The 22084-nt window shown below is 43.8% G+C and overlaps 1 protein-coding gene across 1 annotated transcript; it reads left to right on the top strand.

Moving 5' to 3' along the window:
* The first annotated feature begins 650 nt into the window (after positions 1–650).
* Positions 651–21192, top strand: LOC118965070 (transmembrane protein 233). Its single transcript, XM_036981822.1, has 5 exons — positions 651–778; positions 960–1092; positions 1188–1384; positions 20909–21042; positions 21156–21192. The coding sequence occupies exons 3-5, from the start codon at positions 1196–1198 to the stop codon at positions 21166–21168; spliced, it is 336 nt and encodes a 111-aa protein (XP_036837717.1). The 5' UTR covers positions 651–778; positions 960–1092; positions 1188–1195; the 3' UTR covers positions 21169–21192.
* The last annotated feature ends 892 nt before the right edge of the window (positions 21193–22084 follow it).

Raw genomic sequence — 22084 nt, 5'->3', positions numbered from 1 at the left:
CTGTCTTTGCTATAGTCCCTGTTTTCTAGTTTTGACCGAGCCTGCCTGCCCGCCTGTACCTTTGCCTCTACTCTAGATTACCGACCTCTGCCTGACCCGACCCTAAACCCGCCTGCTGTTCCGATGCCTTACACTCTCTCTAGATTATTGACCCCTGCCTGCTTGACCTGTTTGCCTATCCCTGTTTAAATAATAAACTTTTGTTTCTTCAACACTGTCTGCACCTGGGTCATACCTTCAAACATGATAATGTAGGTACAAGTCAGACAATTTATATCCCCACAGTGCAACACACTGAAAGTTGGTCACCGATTTTAACATAAGTAATCCGATCGAACGCACCCCACGTCTCACTCCTATCCAATATTGTACGTAGGCTGTCATTGTAAAATAAGAATTTGTTCTTAACTGACTTGCCTAGTTAAATAAAGGTTCAATAATAACTATGCTCTTATGAAGTAAATTGCAGTGCATAGAGAATGGTGTTATTTCTATCAGAAAAAAACGCAAATATTTTAATGGCTTTCTTACATTATCCCTAATATTCTGAACTCGTTCTCTCCATATATTCTAGTGAGTGTGGACAACATTCATACTTAAAGGTACGCTGTATTTAAAGGGATGGCTTCAGATAAATGTACTGAAAACCCTATTGAATGAAAATTCCATGAGAAAATCTGTTGCCAGCAAGTGGGAGGGTTTTTCAGCTGTTGAATTACATGTATTCAATGCGTGCAAGGGAACCACGCCTGCAAAGCCCATTGAGCACCTGCACAAGGTAAGTCTGAATACCAACTACTGAGAAGTGTGTAGGAAAGACGTGCGTAAGAAAGGCATAATTAACTAAATTGGAATCGGGCCCTATGTGCATGCCTTAATCTACTTTCTCTTCACTTTTTCTGTCTTGAACTCTGTTCATCTCACTTTCTTCCCTGTCCCTCCCTCTCTCCGTCCTCTAGTGCCCCTCCTTTCTCAGAAGAAGGATAGTATTCACCCCTGAAAGTAATTAGGTCATCTCTCATCTCTGGCTGGAGCCCCTAGTCTGCTTCAGTCTTCTCACACCTAAGACAGTCTTAAGACACTCGTCCCCAGGTAAGGTTTTTCCTCCCATACATTGGCTTACTTTTTTACCTGGCTCCTCTACTTCCTTTCTGTCCATCTCTGACTGACCAGTGTGACCTGTTTAGCCGGTCCAATGTCTCCAGGGACGCCCCAGCCAACAGAGGTGAAGACCAAGCAGCTGCTGGATGTGAGTGCTGACCACTTGGGGGGCAGGGAGGCCCAGGAGATCCCCCCTCTGAAGAACTATGTCTACCTGACCATCCTCACTTGCTTCTGCCCAGCCTGGCCTGTTAACATCGTGGCTCTGGTCTTCTCTGTACTGGTGAGTCTGATCAAGAGTTTGCCTCTACCTCAATGTTGGTCAAGAATAGAGTACACGTCTCATCTTTAGACAGGCATGATGTAAAGAGGATGGATCAATGATATGGATACTGTTAAGGTATTGAGGACTGGTTATTTTGACTGTGTTTAAAAATGTTTGAGAAACACTGATCATTTTATTAGCAGTATATCATGAGTGAAATCTCAGCCATGACAACTCTTCATGGTAATTTTGTGGCACAACAGTTTATTTGAAAGTATACATGCTGTTCTGTGTGATGCACCTGTCTCAGTGCAAGTGTGTCAGTGGTGTATGATCACTGAATGGCTAATGAGTCAGTGTGCCTGTGAAGTTCAGTCTCATGAGTTACAAAAATAGCCTATCCAACTCTTTGAACCCCTGTCAGCGTCACACACGTACACATAATGCTGACGATGTGTGCTCGGCCATGAATGGAGCTGAAGTTCAACTATAGGATAGGATAAATGTCCACGACTGTGTCAAATCCCAGATCCCAGATGTGTTGGAGGGTTAACATTCCGGGAGAGTTTAGACAACCAAAGTAAATGGACACAGCTTTGCACAATACAATGACTATTGTGATTATAGTTTCCCCTCATCAACAGCAGTACTGTGGGGCAGGAAGAGCATACAGTGGCTTGCGAAAGTATTCACCCCCCTTGGCATTTTTCCTATTTTCTTGCCTTATAACCTGGAATTAAAATTGATTTTGGGGGGGGGGGGGGGGGGGGGGGGTTGTATCACTTGATTTAAACAACATATTTTGAAAATACAAAATACTTTTTATTGTGAAACAAACAAGAAATAAGAAAACTTGAGTGTGCATAACTAACAACCGCTGGTGTACAGCAATTTAAGTCATACCACAGATTCTCAATTGGATTGAGGTCTGGGTTTTGACTAGGCCATTCCAAAACGTTTAAATGTTTCCCTTTAAACCACTCGAGTGTTGCTTTAGCATTATGCTTAGGGTCATTGTCTTGCTGGAAGGTGACCCTCCATCCCAGTCTCAAATCTCTGGAAGACTGAAACAGGTTTCACTCAAGAATTTCCCTGTATTTAGCGCCATCCAGCATTCCTTCAATTATGACCATTTTCCCAGTCCCTGCCGATGAAAAACATCCCCACAGCATGATGCTGCCACCACCACTGTGGGGATGGTGTTCTCGGGGTGATGAGAGGTGTTGGGTTTGCTTTTTCCTTGATGGCCAAAAAGCTCAATTTTAGTCTCATCTGACCAGAGTACCTTCTACCATATGTTTGGGGAGTCTCCCATATGCCTTTTGGCGAAAACCAAACGTGTTTGCTTATTTTTCTCTTTAAGCAATGGCTTTTTTCTGGCCACTCTTCTGTAAAGCCCAGCTCTTCGGGGTTATCGTTGGTCTCTTTGTTGCCTCTCTGATTAATGCCCTCCTTGCTTGGTCCGTGAGCTTTGGTGGGCAGCCCTCTCTTGGCAGGTTTGTTGTGGTGCCATAATCTTTCCATTTTTTAATAATGGATTTAATGGTGCTCCGTGGGATGTTCAAAGTTTCGGATATTTTTTTATAACCCAACCCTGATCTGTACTTCTCCACAACTTTGGCCTTGACCTGTTTGGAATGCTCTTTAGTCTTCATGGTGCCGCTTGCTTGGTGGTGCCCCTTGCTTAGTGGTGTTGCAGACTCTGGGGCCGTTCAGAACAGGTGTATATGTACTGAGATCAGATCATGTGACACTTAGATTGCACACAGGTGTACTTCGTTTAACTAATTATGTGACTTCTGAAGGTAATTGGTTGCACTAGATCTTATTTGGGGGATTCTTAGCAAAGGGGTGAATACATATGCACGCACAACTTTTCCGTTTTGTATTTTTTGAAACAGGTTTTTAAATGTTTTCACTTCACCAACTCAGACTATTTTGTGTATGTCCATTGCATGAAATCCAAATAAAAATCTATTTAAATTACAGGTTGTAATGAAACAAAATAGTAAAAACGCCAAGGGGGGTGAATACTTTTGCAAGGCACTGTATGGACTGATTAAGAGTATGTGACATCAATGTATGATTTGTGTGACTGTCTGAGTTAACACACCAGTATTCAGCCCTGAGTGTCCAAATTTGGAGTAAAGCCATATTGTTTTTGAAGTAACAGCAAGGGGGGTTAGGGTGGAGAGGCACACTTCTGGATGGCCTCCATCTGTATCTGATAGGGTTTTGTAGTTTCAGTAGAGCAATCACCACTGTTAACTTTCTCCTTTCCTTTTCATTAACCCCAAAAAGCCTAAGCCGTTGGTGGGGGGTGGGGGGGGGGGGGGGGGGTTGTTTTAATATGGTCGTAGCATAACATTTTAGGTTCCCTGTAGGTATGAAATTAATATATACACTACATGACCAAAAGTATGTAGACGCCTGCTCGTCAAACATCTTATTCCAAAATCATGGGCATTAATATGGAGTTGGTCCCCCGTTTGCTGCTATAACAGACTCCACTCTTCTGGGAAGGCTTTCCACTAGATGTTGGAACATTGCTGCTGGGACTTGTTTCCATTCAGCCACAAGGGCGTTAGTGAGGTCGTAAACTGTTGTTGGATGATTAGGCCCGGCTCGCAGTTGGCATTCCAATTAATCTCAAAGATGTTAGATGGAGTTGAGGTCAGGGCTCTGTGCAGAGCAGTCAAGTTCTTCCACACCGATCTCAACAAATAATTTCTGTAGACTTCCAGCAATGGCGAAGCTCTAACAAGACCTGTCTGCGTAGCGCCCTTGAACTTTCATAAAATGTTAAGGCATTTTGACATGGTTTACCTGTTCATTAATAGTGAGTTGGAAGTTAAAACATCTCTTTTATCGCCAAAACAAAAGATGCCCAATCTAGCAAAGCCTCAGACGAGGCATGGAAAAGCGTCAACCTCTGACAGCCCTTCTTCAGCCTCGACGGATGCTAGCTTGGAATAAGCACCAGCATGGTTCAGAATGGAGATGGACAAGGGTGTAACAAAAATCCAAGAGACACTTTCTGAACGCCTCAGCAAAATTGATGTGCTGGTCAATAAACTCCTCTAAAACCAGAAAGTCAAAGGGACGAGTGACAAAGCTAGTAAAAGACCATGCTGACCACCAGGCTGCCATCCTGGATGTCCGCTAGGACGTGAATCAAAAGTGCAAGAAGTTGGAAGACGCCATCTCTAAACTCGGGTAGAAATTAGATTCTTACGAACATTTCCAAAAGCGCTCGAATTTGTGATTTCAAGGTTACCCGGAGGCTGTAGAAGGAAACTATTCCCAAAATTCTGGATCTACCCCCTTCAAATTATATTTGTCACATGCGTGGAATACAATAGGTGTAGACCCTACAGTCAAATGCTTACTTACAAGCCCTAACCAAAAATGCAGTTAAAAAATAAATAAAAATACCTTGAAAATGTAAGATAAATAAGAATAAGAAATAAATAATAAACCAATAATTAAAGAGCAGCAGTAAAATAACAATAGCGAGGCTATATACAGGGGGTACCGGTACAGAGTCAATGTGTGGGGGCACTGGTATCGAGGTAATTGAGGTAATATGTACATGTCGGTAGAGTTATTAAAGTGACCATGCATATATATTAACAGAGAGTAGCAGCCATGTAAAATGGGGGGGCATGCAAATAGTCTGGGTCGCCATTTCATTAGATGTTCAGGAGTCTTATGAACATGGAGATGATAAAGCAGGAATGTTGCTGGCTTGGCAGATAAGGCGAGAGGAAGCTGGTAGAGATATTAGCTCTATTAGGCTAACAAATAATGCAGTTGTTCAGGGTCCTGAGGTAATTAATCTAGTCTTTAGGGGAGTTTTATGAAACACTGTACAAGTCTGAAGGGGATGCCCCTGCCACAATACATAAGTTTTTGAACAAACTCAATTTACAAGCTATAACTGATAAGGACAGAGAGTACTATGAGAAAGAGAATACATTTGAGGGAATTAGGGAACCCATTTTCAACATTGCTGGGGGAAAATCACCAAGGTTAGACGAATTCCCTATTGAATTCTAAAGATCATTTTTACCCAAACGAATCAAGCCTCTTTGAGATATGTTTAATTATGCCATAGAGACAGAAAAGCTCCCAGACACACTTGAATAAGCACTGACCACAGTTTTGTTCAAACCTGGGAAAGATCCTCTGCTTTGTGGGTCGCATAGACCAATAACTTAGTTGAACACTTCACATAAGATTCTTGCAAAACTCATAGCTCTTAGACTAGATAAGGTTCTTCCTGACTTGGTTGATATGGACCAAACAAGCTTTGTCAGAAACCGCTCATCTCCTGATAATATCAGAAGATTATTTAATATTATGCATTATGTAGAGAATGACCAAGAACCTGTACTGGCAGCTTCATTAGGTGCGGAAAAAGCTTTCGACCGCATAAAATGGACCTAACTGTTTGAAGTTTTACAGAGGATGAATATTGGACCTAAGTACAGTGCATTGCGAAAGTATTCGGCCCCCTTGAACTTTGCAACCTTTTGCCACATTTCAGGCTTCAAACATAAAGATATAAAACTGTATTTTTTTGTGAAGAATCAACAACAAGTGGGACACAATCATGAAGTGGAACGACATTTATTGGATATTTCAAACTTTTTTAACAAATCAAAAACTGAAAAATTGGGCGTGCAAAATTATTCAGCCCCCTTAAGTTAATACTTTGTAGCGCCACCTTTTGCTGCGATTACAGCTGTAAGTCGCTTGGGGTATGTCTCTATCAGTTTTGCACATCGAGAGACTGACATTTTTTCCCATTCCTCCTTGCAAAACAGCTCGAGCTCAGTGAGGTTGGATGGAGAGCATTTGTGAACAGCAGTTTTCAGTTCTTTCCACAGATTCTCGATTGGATTCAGGTCTGGACTTTGACTTGGCCATTCTAACACCTGGATATGTTTATTTTTGAACCATTCCATTGTAGATTTTGCTTTATGTTTTGGATCATTGTCTTGTTGGAAGACAAATCTCCGTCCCAGTCTCAGGTCTTTTGCAGACTCCATCAGGTTTTCTTCCAGAATGGTCCTGTATTTGGCTCCATCCATCTTCCCATCAATTTTAACCATCTTCCCTGTCCCTGCTGAAGAAAAGCAGGCCCAAACCATGATGCTGCCACCACCATGTTTGACAGTGGGGATGGTGTGTTCAGCTGTGTTGCTTTTACGCCAAACATAACGTTTTGCATTGTTGCCAAAAAGTTTAATTTTGGTTTCATCTGACCAGAGCACCTTCTTCCACATGTTTGGTGTGTCTCCCATGTGGCTTGTGGCAAACTTTAAACAACACTTTTTATGGATATCTTTAAGAAATGGCTTTCTTCTTGCCACTCTTCCATAAAGGCCAGATTTGTACAATTTGTACAATATACAACTGATTGTTGTCCTATGGACAGAGTCTCCCACCCAGATCTCTGCAGTTCATCCAGAGTGATCATGGGCCTCTTGGCTGCATCTCTGATCAGTCTTCTCCTTGTATGAGCTGAAAGTTTAGAGGGACGGCCAGGTCTTGGTAGATTTGCAGTGGTCTGATACTCCTTCCATTTCAATATTATCGCTTGCACAGTGCTCCTTGGGATGTTTAAAGCTTGGGAAATATTTTTGTATCCAAATCCGGCTTTAAACTTCTTCACAACAGTATCTCGGACCTGCCTGGTGTGTTCCTTGTTCTTCATGATGCTCTCTGCGCTTTTAACGGACCTCTGAGACTATCACAGTGCAGGTGCATTTATACGGAGACTTGGTGGATTGTATTTATCATCATTAGTCATTTAGGTCAACATTGGATCATTCAGAGATCCTCACTGAACTTCTGGAAAGAGTTTGCTGCACTGAAAGTAAAGGGGCTGAATAATTTTGCACGCCCAATTTTTCAGTTTTTGATTTGTTAAAAAAAGTTTGAAATATCCAATAAATGTCGTTCCACTTCATGATTGTGTCCCACTTGTTGTTGATTCTTCACAAAAAAATACAGTTTTATATCTTTATGTTTGAAGCCTGAAATGTGGCAAAAGGTCGCAAAGTTCAAGGGGGCCGAATACTTTCGCAAGGCACTGTATGTAGGTCTGATTAGATTACTGTGCAAATGTCCGGTAGCTCAGATCCTGACTAATGGAAACATTTCCTCACAGTTCTCTCTATCACGTGGCACAAGACAGGGTTGTCCCGCTAGTCCTCTCCTTTTTTCTTTGGCTATAGAGCCACTGGCAGAAGCTTTTAGATCTCATCCATCCATCCATGGTGTTCGTATAGGTGGGCGTGAACATCTGGTCTCGCTATATGCTGATACATTTTGCTTTACCTCACTAAACCAGAAATTTCACTCTAGTTGACATCCTGAAAGAATATGGGACCTTTGCAGGGTATAAAATGAACCTATCGAAGAGTATAATTATGTCTATTAACAGGGCAGCTATGCAGAAACCAATCTTAGACCAGCTGTTTTCTTGGAGACCTCAGAAAATGACATACCTTGGATTGCAAATTCTTTCTGAAATTATTAAGACATATCAACTGAACTATACTCCACTTCTCAAAAAGGTTGGGGAAGAATTGGATTGATGGTGGGATTTACCAATTTCTCTTACTGGGCAGGTCAATTGTGTAAAGATTAACATATTACCAAAATTCTTTGGTACCTTTTTCAAACTTTGCCCTTTCCTATTCCCAAAGTTTTTTTCAAACAACTTAATTGGAAGATGTCTTCATTTCTGTGGAAAGGGAAACCCCCAAGAGTGAAACTTACAACTTTATGCCAACCATACTCAGAAAAAGGACTTACCCTACCTGACTTACAGTTGTATTACTGTAAAGGCTGTGTGGGTATGGTAAAATACAACAAGTTCACCCTCTTGGAGACAGATAGCGGAAGAGTGTCTGTCCCTTGCAATATTGGCAAATATACCTTACATTAGCCCACCTAAAGCTTTGCTAGGTCTCATAAACAACGTTTTCATTAAAAATACTATTTTATTTTACTAGGCAAGTCAGTTAAGAACAAATTCTTATTTTCAATGACGGCCTAGGAACAGTGGGTTAACTGCCTGTTCAGGGGTAAAACAACAGATTTGTACCTTGTCAGCTCAGGGTTTGAACTTGCAACCTTCCGGTTACTAGTTCAACGCTCTAATCACTAGGCTACCCTGCCGCTCCACTTATTGATTGAAGTCCATAAACAAACAGAAGGGTATAAATCTATATATGAACAAACACCTTTCTATAATAACCCCATCTTACCCAAACCCCTGAGAGATGCTATTACATTTTCTTGTTTCAACAAAGGAATTAAAACATTTGGTCATCTGTATTGAGAAGCTGAACTACTATACTTTCAACAACTGCCATTTCATTTTCAGTTACCTCAAACTCATTTCTTCAAGTACCTACAGGTTAGGCATTATATTGCCACTAGGCATGGAGGTAGGATTCAGTCCATGTGTAAACCTATAACTGATAAACTGTGGCTGGAGAGGAAAGGGGTCTGTCATGTATTGTCATGTTGTGTCTTTCTGTCCTTTCCTTTCACCCTGTCTCCCTCTGCTGGTCGTATTAGGTTACCTTTTCTCCCCCGCTTTCCCCCAGCTGTTCCTTGTCTCCTCCTGACTACCTCGTCACCCCGTTTCCCACCTGTTCCCTTTTTCCCTCTGATTAGTCCCCTATATCTCTCTCTGTTTTTGTTCCTGTCCTTGTCGGATTCTTGTTTGTTGTGTTTCATGCCTGAACCAGACTATCGTCATGTTTGCTGTAACCTTGTCCTGTCCTGTCGGAATCTGCCGGTCTGTCTGAACCTACCTATGTTTGGTAATTAAAGAAGCTCTGTTAAGTTAATTCGCTTTTGGGTCCTCATTCACTCACCGTGACAGAAGAATCCGACCAAGAATGGACCCAGCGACTTCGGATCCTCTCCACTCAGCCGTCGAGATCCAGGGAGCGATGCTAGGCAGACACGAGCAGGAATTGTCTGCTGCTCGACATGCCGTTGAGACCCTGGCCACCCAAGTCTCCAACCTCACAGAACAGGTTCACCATCTCCGCCTCGATCCACCGGCCACTTCCAGGGCTTTCGAATCTCCGGAGCCCAGAATCAATAACCCGCCGTGTTACTCTGGGGAGCCCACTGAATGCCGCTCGTTCCTCACCCAGTGTGATATTGTGTTTTCTCTCCAGCCCAACACTTACGCCAGGAGCACTGCTCGTGTCGCCTACGTCATATCTCTCCTTACTGGACGGGCTCGTGAGTGGGGCACGGCAATCTGGGAGGCAAGGGCTGAGTGTACTAACCAGTATCAGGACTTTAAGGAGGAGATGATACGGGTTTTTGATCGATCTGTTTTGGGGGAGGAGGCTTCCAGGGCCCTGTCTTCCCTATGTCAAGGCAATCGATCCATAACTGACTACTCTATTGAGTTTCGCACTCTTGCTGCCTCCAGTGGCTGGAACGAGCCGGCCTTGCTCGCTCGTCTTCTGGAGGGTCTCCGCGCAGAGGTAAAGGATGAGATTCTCTCCCGGGAGGTTCCTTCCAGCGTGGATTCCTTGATTGAACTCGCTATTCGCATTGAGCGACGGGTTGATCTTCGTCACCGAGCTCGTGGAAAGGAGCTCGCGCTCTCCGTTGCCCCCCTCTCCGCATCACTACCATCTTCCTCTGCCGGCTCGGGAGCTGAGCCTATGCAGCTGGGAGGTATCCGCATCTCGACTAAGGAGAGGGAACGGAGAATCACCAACCGCCTCTGTCTCTATTGCGGTTCTGCTGGTCATTTTGTCACTTCATGTCCAGTAAAAGCCAGAGCTCATCAGTAAGCGGAGGGCTACTGGTGAGCGCTACTACTCCTGTCTCTCCTTCAAGATCCTGCACTACCTTGTCGGTCCATCTACGCTGGACCGGTTCGTCAGCTTCCTGCAGTGCCTTAATAGACTCTGGGGCGGAGGGCTGTTTTATGGACGAGACCTGGGCTCGGGAACATGACATTCCTCTCAGACAGTTAAGGGAGTCCACGGCCTTGTTCGCCCTGGATGGTAGTCCTCTCCCCAGGATTCAGCGTGAGACGCTACCTTTAACCCTCACTGTTTCTGGTAATCATAGCGAAACCATTTCTTTTTTGATTTTTCGTTCACCTTTTACACCTGTTGTTTTGGGCCATCCCTGGCTAGTTTGTCATAATCCTTCCATTAATTGGTCTAGTAATTCTATCCTCTCCTGGAACGTCTCTTGTCATGTGAAATGTTTAATGTCTGCTATCCCTCCTGTTTCCTCTGTCTCTTCTTCACAGGAGGAGCCTGGTGATTTGACAGGGGTGCCGGAGGAATATCACGATCTGCGCACGGTGTTCAGTCGGTCCAGGGCCACCTCTCTTCCTCCACACCGGTCGTATGATTGTAGTATTGATCTCCTTCCGGGAACCACTCCCCCCCGGGGTAGACTATACTCTCTGTCGGCTCCCGAACGTAAGGCTCTCGAGGATTATTTGTCTGTAGCTCTTGACGCCGGTACCATAGTCCCCTCCTCCTCTCCCGCCGGAGCGGGGTTTTTTTTTGTCAAGAAGAAGGACGGGTCTCTGCGCCCCTGCATAGATTATCGAGGGCTGAATGACATAACAGTTAAGAATCGTTATCCGCTTCCTCTTATGTCTTCAGCCTTCGAGATCCTGCAGGGAGCCAGGTTTTTCACTAAGTTGGACCTTCGTAACGCTTACCATCTCGTGCGCATCAGGGAGGGGGACGAGTGGAAGACGGCGTTTAACACTCCGTTAGGGCACTTTGAATACCGGGTTCTTCCTTTCGGCCTCGCTAACGCTCCAGCTGTCTTTCAGGCATTAGTCAATGATGTCCTGAGAGACATGCTGAACATCTTTGTTTTCGTTTACCTTGACGATATCCTGATTTTTTCACCGTCACTCCAGATTCATCTTCAGCACGTTCGACGTGTCCTCCAGCGCCTTTTAGAGAATTGTCTTTTTGTGAAGGCTGAGAAGTGCACTTTTCATGCCTCCTCCGTCACATTTCTCGGTTCTGTTATTTCCGCTGAAGGCATTAAGATGGATCCCGCTAAGGTCCAAGCTGTCATTGATTGGCCCGCCCCTAAGTCACGCGTCGAGCTGCAGCGCTTTCTCGGCTTCGCGAACTTCTATCGTCGTTTCATCCGTAATTTCGGTCAGGTGGCAGCTCCTCTCACAGCCCTTACTTCTGTCAAGACGTGCTTTAAGTGGTCCGTTTCCGCCCAGGGAGCTTTTGATCTCCTCAAGAATCGTTTTACATCCGCTCCTATCCTTGTTACACCTGACGTCTCTAGACAGTTCGTTGTCGAGGTTGACGCGTCAGAGGTGGGCGTGGGAGCCATTCTTTCTCAGCGCTCCCTCTCTGACGACAAGGTCCACCCATGCGCGTATTTTTCTCATCGCCTGTCCCCGTCGGAACGTAACTATGATGTGGGAAACCGCGAACTGCTCGCCATCCGGTTAGCCCTAGGCGAATGGCGACAGTGGTTGGAGGGGGCGACCGTTCCTTTTGTCGTTTGGACTGACCATAGGAACCTTGAGTACATCCGTTCTGCCAAACGACTTAATGCGCGTCAGGCGCGTTGGGCGCTGTTTTTCGCTCGTTTCGAGTTCGTGATTTCTTATCGTCCGGGCTCTAAGAACACCAAGCCTGATGCTTTATCTCGTCTCTTCAGTTCTTCAGTAGCCTCCACTGACCCCGAGGGGATTCTCCCTGAGGGGCGTGTTGTCGGGTTGACTGTCTGGGGAATTGAGAGGCAGGTAAAGCAAGCGCTCACTCACACTCCGTCGCCGCGCGCTTGTCCTAGGAACCTTCTTTTCGTTCCCGTTCCTACTCGTCTGGCCGTTCTTCAGTGGGCTCACTCTGCCAAGTTAGCCGGCCACCCTGGCGTTCGGGGTACGCTTGCTTCCATTCGCCAGCGTTTTTGGTGGCCCACCCGGGAGCATGACACGCGTCGTTTCGTGGCTGCTTGTTCGGTCTGCGCGCAGACTAAGTCCGGTAACTCCCCTCCTGCCGGCCGTCTCAGGCCGCTTCCCATTCCCTCTCGACCGTGGTCTCACATCGCCTTAGATTTTGTCACCGGACTGCCTTCGTCAGCGGGGAAGACTGTTATTCTTACGGTTGTCGATAGGTTCTCTAAGGCGGCTCATTTCATTCCCCTTGCTAAGCTTCCTTCTGCTAAAGAGACGGCACAAATCATCATCGAGAATGTTTTCAGAATTCATGGCCTTCCGTCAGACGTCGTTTCGGACAGAGGTCCGCAATTCACGTCTCAATTTTGGAGGGAGTTTTGCCGTTTGATTGGGGCTTCCGTCAGTCTCTCTTCCGGCTTTCACCCCCAGTCTAACGGTCAAGCAGAACGGGCCAATCAGACTATTGGTCGCATCTTACGCAGTCTTTCTTTTCGCAACCCTGCGTCTTGGTCAGAACAGCTCCCCTGGGCAGAATACGCCCACAACTCGCTTCCTTCGTCTGCGACCGGGCTATCTCCTTTTCAGAGTAGCCTCGGGTACCAGCCTCCGCTGTTCTCATCTCAGTTCGCCGAGTCCAGCGTCCCCTCCGCTCAGGCTTTTGTCCAACGTTGCGAGCGCACCTGGAAGAGGGTCAGGTCTGCACTTTGCCGTTATAGGACGCAGACTGTGAGGGCTGCTAATAAGCGTAGAACTAAGAGTCCTAGATATTGTCGCGGTCAGAGAGTTTGGCTCTCCACTCAGAACCTTCCCCTTAAGACGGCTTCTCGCAAGTTGACCCCGCGGTTCATTGGTCCGTTCCGTATTTCTCGGGTCATTAATCCTGTCGCAGTTCGACTTCTTCTTCCGCGATACCTTCGTCGCGTCCACCCGGTCTTCCATGTCTCCTGTATTAAGCCCGTTCTTCGCGCCCCCGCTCGTCTTCCCCCCTCCCCCCCCATCCTTGTCGAGGGCGCACCCATCTACAGGGTCCGCAGGATTTTGGACATGCGTCCTCGGGGCCGTGGTCACCAGTACCTCGTTGATTGGGAGGGGTACGGTCCTGAGGAGAGGAGTTGGGTTCCCTCTCGGGACGTGCTGGACCGTGCGCTGATCGAGGATTTCCTCCGTTGCCGCCAGGTTTCCTCCTCGAGTGCGCCAGGAGGCGCTCGGTGAGTGGGGGGGTACTGTCATGTATTGTCATGTTGTGTCTTTCTGTCCTTTCCTTTCACCCTGTCTCCCTCTGCTGGTCGTATTAGGTTACCTTTTCTCCCCCGCTTTCCCCCAGCTGTTCCTTGTCTCCTCCTGACTACCTCGTCACCCCGTTTCCCACCTGTTCCCTTTTTCCCTCTGATTAGTCCCCTATATCTCTCTCTGTTTTTGTTCCTGTCCTTGTCGGATTCTTGTTTGTTGTGTTTCATGCCTGAACCAGACTATCGTCATGTTTGCTGTAACCTTGTCCTGTCCTGTCGGAATCTGCCGGTCTGTCTGAACCTACCTATGTTTGGTAATTAAAGAAGCTCTGTTAAGTTAATTCGCTTTTGGGTCCTCATTCACTCACCGTGACAGGGTCAAAGGTTTAATTTCTTACGTGTACTCTGGTCTTCAAGGTCTGTTGGGGTACGATGACGCTCTGAAGGCTTGCATGAAGTGGCATGATGACCTTGGTCTCATTGTTGAGGATGAGAAAAGCTCTTTTTTAGATGCTCAGCATCTTTAATTTAACACACATATTATGCATATGTTTTTGTCCTGCCCTGAGCAAGGCAATTATTGGAATAACATTATTCAGATCTTATCACAGGTCACTAAAATGACTGTACCACTAGATCCTTCCCTTATTCTTCTTGAAGATGACTGCAAAACCAGATTAATTCAATTGGCAGCCAATAAATGCACAGCTATTTAATGGAAGAGTGACACTCCGCCAAGCAAGCAGATGTGGTTAAAACTAACATGCTATATTCCATCTGAAAAAATTACTACAATTCACGTAATGAACCCTTTGAATTTACTGAGGTCTGTGGGGACTTTCAGCAGTTTCTAGAGACGTCACCTTAGCTGCCTCATTATTATTTTCTTTCTTAATGTATTATTTGTTTTTGCGTTGATAATTTATTTTCTACATTGAATGTGAGGGTCATTCTGTTTAGTTTTTGTTAATCATCAACGCTAATACTGGTAGATGGGAGGGAGGGGGGTGTTAATGGGTTGGGGAGGGAAGGGTTTTGTACGATGTGCTCCCATGTAGCATGCTGTTTTGTGTAGGTGGAAGGAGTAACGAGGAATTATCTGTGTCGTATTTTTCTGATGATTGTTAAATTGTAAAAAATGACAATTAATACCATGTTAAAAAAATAAAATTGTATGGACCTCGCTTTGTGCACAGGGGCACTGTCAAGCTGTAACAGGAAAGGGCCTTCCACAAACTGTTGCCAGAAAGTTGGAAGCACAGAATCGTCTAGAATGTCATTGTGTGCTGTAGCATTACAATTTCTCTTCACTGGAAATAAGGGACCTAGCCCGAATCATGAAAAACAGAGCCAGACCATTATTCCTCCTCCGCCAAACTTTACAGTTGGCACTATGCATTGGGTCAGGTAGCATTCTCCTGGCATCCGCCAAACCCAGATTAGTCCGTCGGACTCCAGATGGTGAAGCGTTATTCATCACTCCAGAGAGCCCGTTTCCATTGCTCCAGCTTTACACCACTCCAGTCGACGCTTGGCATTGTGCATGGTGATCTTAGGCTTGTGTGCTGCTGCCCGGCCATGGAAACCCATTTCATGAAGCTCCCGAAGAACAGTTCTTGTGCGGACGTTGTTTCTGGAGACAGGACATACAGTTGCCCGGGCAGCTCTAGCAAGGCAGAAATTTGATGAGCTGACTTGTTGGAAAGGTGGCATCCTATGACAGTGCCATGTTGAAAGTCACTGAGCTCTTCAGTATCGGCCATTCTATTGCCAATGTTTGTTTATGGAGATGGCATGGCTGTATGCTCGATTTTATACACCTGTCAGCAATGGGTGTGGCTGAAATAGCCGAATCCACTTATTTGAAGGGGTGTCCACCTACTTTTGGCCATGTTGTGTATACTCTATATATTTTTATTAAATACTGAATTTGGCCTTTACTACTACAGCCATTAGAAATGCATTGAATAACACGTTCATAAATGGCAAAACAGTCCAAAATGTATCATCAGGAATAAGGTTTTGAAGTGTCTGTCCTATATCTAGGAGATATAAGAAAGCTCAGGATATATATATATAGAGAGACACAGTTAACCCTTTTTTTTCCTGCCACAAAACTACTCATACTTCCATCATTTAAAAAAAATGGTACCGGGTTACCTTCAGACGTGGGTGACCACATTTAAATGAAAATACCCAAATGTGGGACAACAAGATGATTTTGCGGGAGATTCGCGGGATAGTGTAATCTAGACATTCATATTTTTTCACACACAAAAATCTTCCTCCTACTGCACCGAGCCAGCTAATTGAAGCACACGTAGTCTACTCTGTAAGGACGTCATCTGTATATGTATGCAACAAAAGTTCAACATTCACCTTCTGCTACCTTGTCTGTCAAGACGTCTACGCATACAGTTTGACGCACACGTTCAATAAAGTAAACATACACAGAACGCATTGCAACTGCCTCTGCCTGCTGCATGGCAAATGCAGCGTTCCATTGGAAATGAATGTACTTTTCAGTGGCGATTTTAGCATGTAAATCTTAGTGGGGCAAACAAACAAAACATGTGGGATGCATGCCAGCAAAGCCACAACACTAAATACATTAATTTCACTATAACTGTGACAAACGGTACCCACAAACTGTTATGGCCTACAAAAAGCTATCCCAACACCTTACCACTGCTACACCTGGCTTTCAGTGAGGCCTTATCTGGCAGCAAAACTGTTCATTCAGCCTCATTTACTGCCTTTTAAAAAAACATAGTTGATATGGCTGACTTGCTTAAAAAATGTGGTTTCTACTGACAGTTGAGATGTGCAAACTATGGCACAAGGGGACGACAAGAGGATAAGAGGCAATCCGTAATTTTGATTAAGACATTAATGAGCAAGCGATGACGGACGTAGTCAATATAACTATTTCTTCAGCACTTTTATACAGCAAAAGAATTCAGAACATGGGCCGTTCTTACAGTATTCTCTCCGTACACCAAGTCAGAACCGTAGGATAAATACAGGGGACATATCAACAGACAATGAAAGCTCTTACAATATTCAATGATTACATTTCTATAAAACAGGTTATAGGCTACATGTGCACCAAGTTAGAACAGTAGGCGAAATTGAGAGGTGAAAATAGACCAAATTATTAGGGTGAGGCACATTGCACGTCGTTTGGGTCTTTGAGAGTCAAAAAAAATACACGTCATATAAGACTATTTGACACGTTAAATAAGCTTTTCAATTGACACATTAAATAACACAATTCTATTGTAGAATGTTGGTGTGCTGAATTTGCATGTGCAAGCCAAGCACCACCACTACTATCGGTAGCACTGTCTATGCTGTACAAAAAGAAGCACACACCAGCCATGAACAATGTGTTTACAATAACGCGTTGGTTAAAATATACCAAATTATTAGGGTGAGGCACATGGGCTACAAACAGCTTACTACACAACATACACTTAGTGTTACTTTCTTAGCTACAGTATACATATCTCCCTGGCATATAACATAATTTATGCAGCAGCATACAAGACATTTTTGGACTCACCTTTTGAAGGTGGCGCGGCAGTCCTTTGTTTGCAAATTTTGTCATAAAAGTCTGGCATTCTCTGGATTTATGGTGGGAATTCTGGGGAAAAAACACACAGCACTCCAATGAATAGCAGGCTAACGTTAGTGGTTGCTTTGCAATGCCTGCAGTTAGCCACTGATTCTTTACAGATTACTCATTTGTTGAATTTGCGATTTTCAACTTGTTGTGTAATCTTTATGTCCAATGGCCGATGAGCAACGATACATTTTATCTATCATTTCTCTTCATTATTTCTCTTCATATGACAAGGATTTAAAAGGATGTGCTAGTAGATTGTCGACTTAATTCATGATGACTGCTAGCTAAGACTCTTGACATCCTCAGTCCAATCAAAGCTACTGTACATATAACATGATTTGACGTAATTTTATCTGTGGCCAATGACCTTGAGCCTTCTTGGAAGGGCACTTGTAATATAACTCTATGGCAGGACCCAAAGGGCTAAAATGTTGGATGTCTACCCTTACTAAGGACTTAAACTGAGTGACAGAACACTGAGCCAATCATGGTGCAGTGCTCCTATTTTCTGTTGGCTCGTTCCACCACCGCAGAAGCACGGAGCTAGGCTGAAACACCTGCATTTTGGAGCTGACTTACTCAAGAAAACAAAAAAGAGACCATGTGTGTATGCAGCTTTATTGTCCCACCTGCCCTGAATGATGGGTCGCCACTGCTTATGGTGTACCAAAACGCAATGAAGCTGTCTGTGTGATCGAGGTGTAACGCCTCAATCAAACCCATTTTACATTTTACATTTTGGTACACCAGAAGTACATTCATTTCCAATGGAACGCTGCATTTGCCCTGCAGCATTGCATTGCAGAGGCAGTTGTAGTGCATATGTTTGATTTAACCTAAGAGTTGATCAGGCTGTTGATTGTGGCCTGTGGAATGTTGTCCCACTCCTCTTCAATAGCTGTGCGAAGTTGCTGGATATTGGCGAGAACTGAAACACGCTGTCGTACACGATGTTCCAGAGAATCCCAAACATGCTCAATGGGTGACATGTCTGGTGAGTATGCAGGGCATGTAAGAACTGGGACATTTTCAGCTTCCAGGAATTGTGTACATGGGGCCATGCATTATCATGCTGAAACATGAGGTGATGGCGTCGGATAAATGGCACAACAATGAGCCTCAGAATCTCGTCACAGTATTTCTGTGCATTCAAATAGCCATCGATAAAATGCAATTGTGTTCGTTGTCCATAGCTTATGCCTGCCCATACCATAACCCCACCGCCACCATGGGGCACTCTGTTCACAAAGTCGACATCAGCAAACTGAGCACCATACACGTTGTCTGCCATCTGCCCAGTATAGTTGAAACCGGGACTCTTCAGTGAAGAGCACACTTCTCTAGCGTGCCAGTGGCAATGGAAGGCTTTTGCTCACTGAAGTTGGTTATGACGCCGAACTGCAGTCAGGTCAAGACCCTGGTAAGGATGACGAGCACGCAAGTGAGCTTCCCTGAGACGGTTTCTGACCATTTGTGCATTAATGCTTTGGTTGTGCAAACCCAGTTTCATCAGCTGTCTGGGTGGCTGGTCTCAGACGATCCTACGGATGTGTAGGTCCTGGGCTGGCGTGGTTACACGAGGTCTGCGGTTGTGAGGCCGGTTGGAAGTAGCGCCAAATTCTCTAAAACAACATTGTGGTAGAGAAATGAACATTAAATTCTCTGGCAACAGATTTGGTGAACATTCCTGCAATCAGCATGCCAATTGCACACTCCCTCATAACTTGAGATGTCTGTGGCATTGTGTTGTGTGACCAAACTGCACATTTTAGAGTGGCCTTTTATTGTCCCCAGCACAAGGTGCATCTGTATAATGATCATGATGTTTAATCAGCTTCTTGATATTCCACAACGGTCAGGTGGATGGATTATCTTGGCAACAGAGAAAGCTCGCTAACAGGAATGTCAACAAATTTGTGCACAACATTTGAGAGAAATAAGCTTTTTGTGCATATAGAACATTTCTGGGATCTTTTATTTTATTCTGGGACCAACACTTTACATGTTACATTTATATTTGGGTTTAGTGTAAATAAGCTATTTATATTTTGGTTCAGTGTAGATAAGCTACTTATATTTTGGTTCAGCGTAGTTAAGCTATTACAACTATTTAGCTCTGTGATCGGAAATGAAGCTCAGTTTAACGTAGAACAGATGGTTCACCTTTTGTAGGCTACGTCTGAATAATGTAATGTCAAATTTCTGGAGTAGACAATATTTAATTGATAAATATAATACAAAATACATATAATAAATATATTTTGCAATAGTTTTCACCTTTTCTGGACATGAGTTCATATTCCCAAAGTAGCCATACAACAAATTGCCATGTGCATGTCTAATTTAATTGGGCCTACAGGTATTAAATAGGCTTTTAATTTCCTGTTTTTGCTCTATGCATATAGTAGAATTGAACAGGTGAACAGACAGTTGATACACAATTGATGCTTTGCATTGAAATGTTTAGGCTACCACTGTAAGTAGGCCTACTGTAGTTTTCATATTTTTCAGAGTAGGCAATGTTTCAGAATTCGCAGGCAGTGCAACATATTTAGGTTCGGGAAAAAGTAAATGCAAAACGTTATTGAAATCAAACAGTGTGCTTACAGGTGGACAACAATTTGCAATTATTTTTGTCTTTCAGAAACGGTCAGTTAGACTACACCAAATATCACTGCAAAAGAAAACATTCTCCAAAAACATTTGATACACTTTTCCATTGCTATTTCCTTTAGATGGTGTCTTAGCCTAGTTCTAATACTTCCAAAGTATACAGCAAATAAGGACATTATTGTCACCATAAAAGGTGAATGGTTGGCAATTTTTAGGCGGAGTTATAATGCTCGTTCACACGCACAGTTTTACGACAGGTCTGATTTATTAGGGAAAAATGCATAGGCTACTTATGGTGTGCACCAAGTTTATTAATCTCAATATTGCGTGCATGGGCAGGCTTTTCAGAAATGGTGCAAGCAGATATCTAGTATAAAATGTACGCAACGGTTTTAAATGAGGCCCCGAGTCTGACAAACAAGGCTGTAGCTCTGCCACTTTCCACAGCAGATGAGGAAGGCAAACAGGCAGATGTGGTAAACAGATATCTCTTTCTCAAACAGACTGATTTTGATGGATTTATTTTATTATATTAATTAGATCGACTTAAGGATCCATTAAACCTCATGTGTGCCAATGGCAGCTGTTGCAGCTTTGTGGCTGTGAGAAACAAGATGAGGAGCACATGACACTGAGTAATCCACAGCACTCTGACAAACCTTAATATAAAGATGAATTTAAGATGCCACAGGGACGGGGTGAGAAACAGAGAAGTGTACTGATCAGTGCCAGAAGGGTTTCCCATAGAAATGATTGAGTGTTTACAAGTCCAGTCCAGCCTTTTCATCTGACTCACCAATGATACAGAGTCACTCTTCCCTCCATTCGTAGTATTATGATCTCTTTAACTGGTGTGTCACCCTCTGAATCTCTGGCTAAATATTAGATGATTTATTGGCTGGGATTAAACCTACCTGTATCTCCCCAGTGTCCACTAATGGTGTACACTGTTACAGTAATGGTTATTGATGAATAATTATAGAAAACTTTACACCGTTTCTTGATTAATGGTTCCAATTGTTTAAAAGTGATATTTTCTGTTGCTCTGCCTCAACTGTACCCATTGTTCTTGTCCTCCCGCCCTCTCTCTCTGTTTCTCCCTCTCCTGTCTTCTGAAGTCTCAGAACAGTTATGATGAGGAGGACTATGAGGGTTCCGAGAGGCTCGGTAGGAAAGCCTTTCACATGGCGATAGCCTCCATGATCATTGGCCTCCTGATCTTCCTGATCTTATCCATAGTGCACTTTACAACCATCAGTGTACCTGATTCCATACTCATAATAATGTTTTTCTTGCTTCATTTAGAATTATAGGGAGATCTTAATAATGAACTATTTTCTGCTTTTCTATCTCTTCAATTCCATAGCATGCTGTATGAATGCTGGAGGATGAAAGATGGCAAGGATCCTCTCTGGGCACTTTCATGATCAGACCAGACATTCTTCAGAGCATCATCTGCTGATCGGGCTTGAGCCTTTGAATCCTGGGATGGATCATCTTGTCTGTATTATTATCATGATAACCCTCACATCAGTTTACTTTGTAGTGAAAACAGAAAGCAACATTCAGCGGTCTTATTGTAATGTACAGTATGCTGTTGGCCGTATCTGATGGAACATGCAGTCTAAGGAACCAGCCCACAGATCATTTTCTGACATGAAACTTAAAAAAGCATTATATTGTCAGTATTGTACAGTAGCATTTTATACATTTTTTTATGAATGCTTATTGTTTATACATACCAAAAACACAAAAGTATTGTACACCAACCTGAAGGGCAGAGGCAAATGAATTGTGCTCAGATGGTTAAAGGGGCATAATTCCTGTCATTCATTTCTATGTGTGTATGTTTTTCATTTTGTAGATCTAGACAGAGTAAAATCTATGTAGGGTTGTTTAAAGGACAAACAGTTGTTGATGCACTGAGAGCTTGCATGATCCTAATGAAATGTGAACACAGATAGGGTTCAGTACAAACATGCCATATACCCTGTGGTGTTCTCCTGTATCATAGCCTGATGTTGTCTTACAGCTGCTCTGTCTTATATTTTATAATCTAATGGACAAATTATACAAATGAAATAGTACTGATGAATGTAGAATTTACTATGTATTCATATTTTATTACTTTTACTATGGAACTGAAATGGATGTTCAGCCACTTGTGGTAAAGAACGTGTGTGTTGTATTCCAATAAATGTTGTGCAATTTTAAAGTTAGCGTTTGATTTTGACATTCTACCTGCATGACCTCTCTCTCTTTCTCGCTCTCTCACACAGACACACACAAGCATA

Source organism: Oncorhynchus mykiss, chromosome 6 (genome assembly GCF_013265735.2).
Source record: "Oncorhynchus mykiss isolate Arlee chromosome 6, USDA_OmykA_1.1, whole genome shotgun sequence".
In the NCBI taxonomy this organism is placed as follows: domain Eukaryota; kingdom Metazoa; phylum Chordata; class Actinopteri; order Salmoniformes; family Salmonidae; genus Oncorhynchus; species Oncorhynchus mykiss.
The sequence above is the reverse complement of the archived record's forward strand: the minus strand, read 5'-3'. Positions and strand labels throughout refer to the sequence as shown.

Excerpts from the sequence above, each read along its gene's own strand:
- LOC118965070 (XM_036981822.1), top strand. The coding sequence starts at position 1,196 with ATGTCTCCAGGGACGCCCCAGCCAACAGAGGTGAAGACCAAGCAGCTG. Across the intron at positions 1,385-20,908 it reads CTCTGGTCTTCTCTGTACTG|TCTCAGAACAGTTATGATGA; the intron begins GTGAGTCTGATC and ends TGTCTTCTGAAG.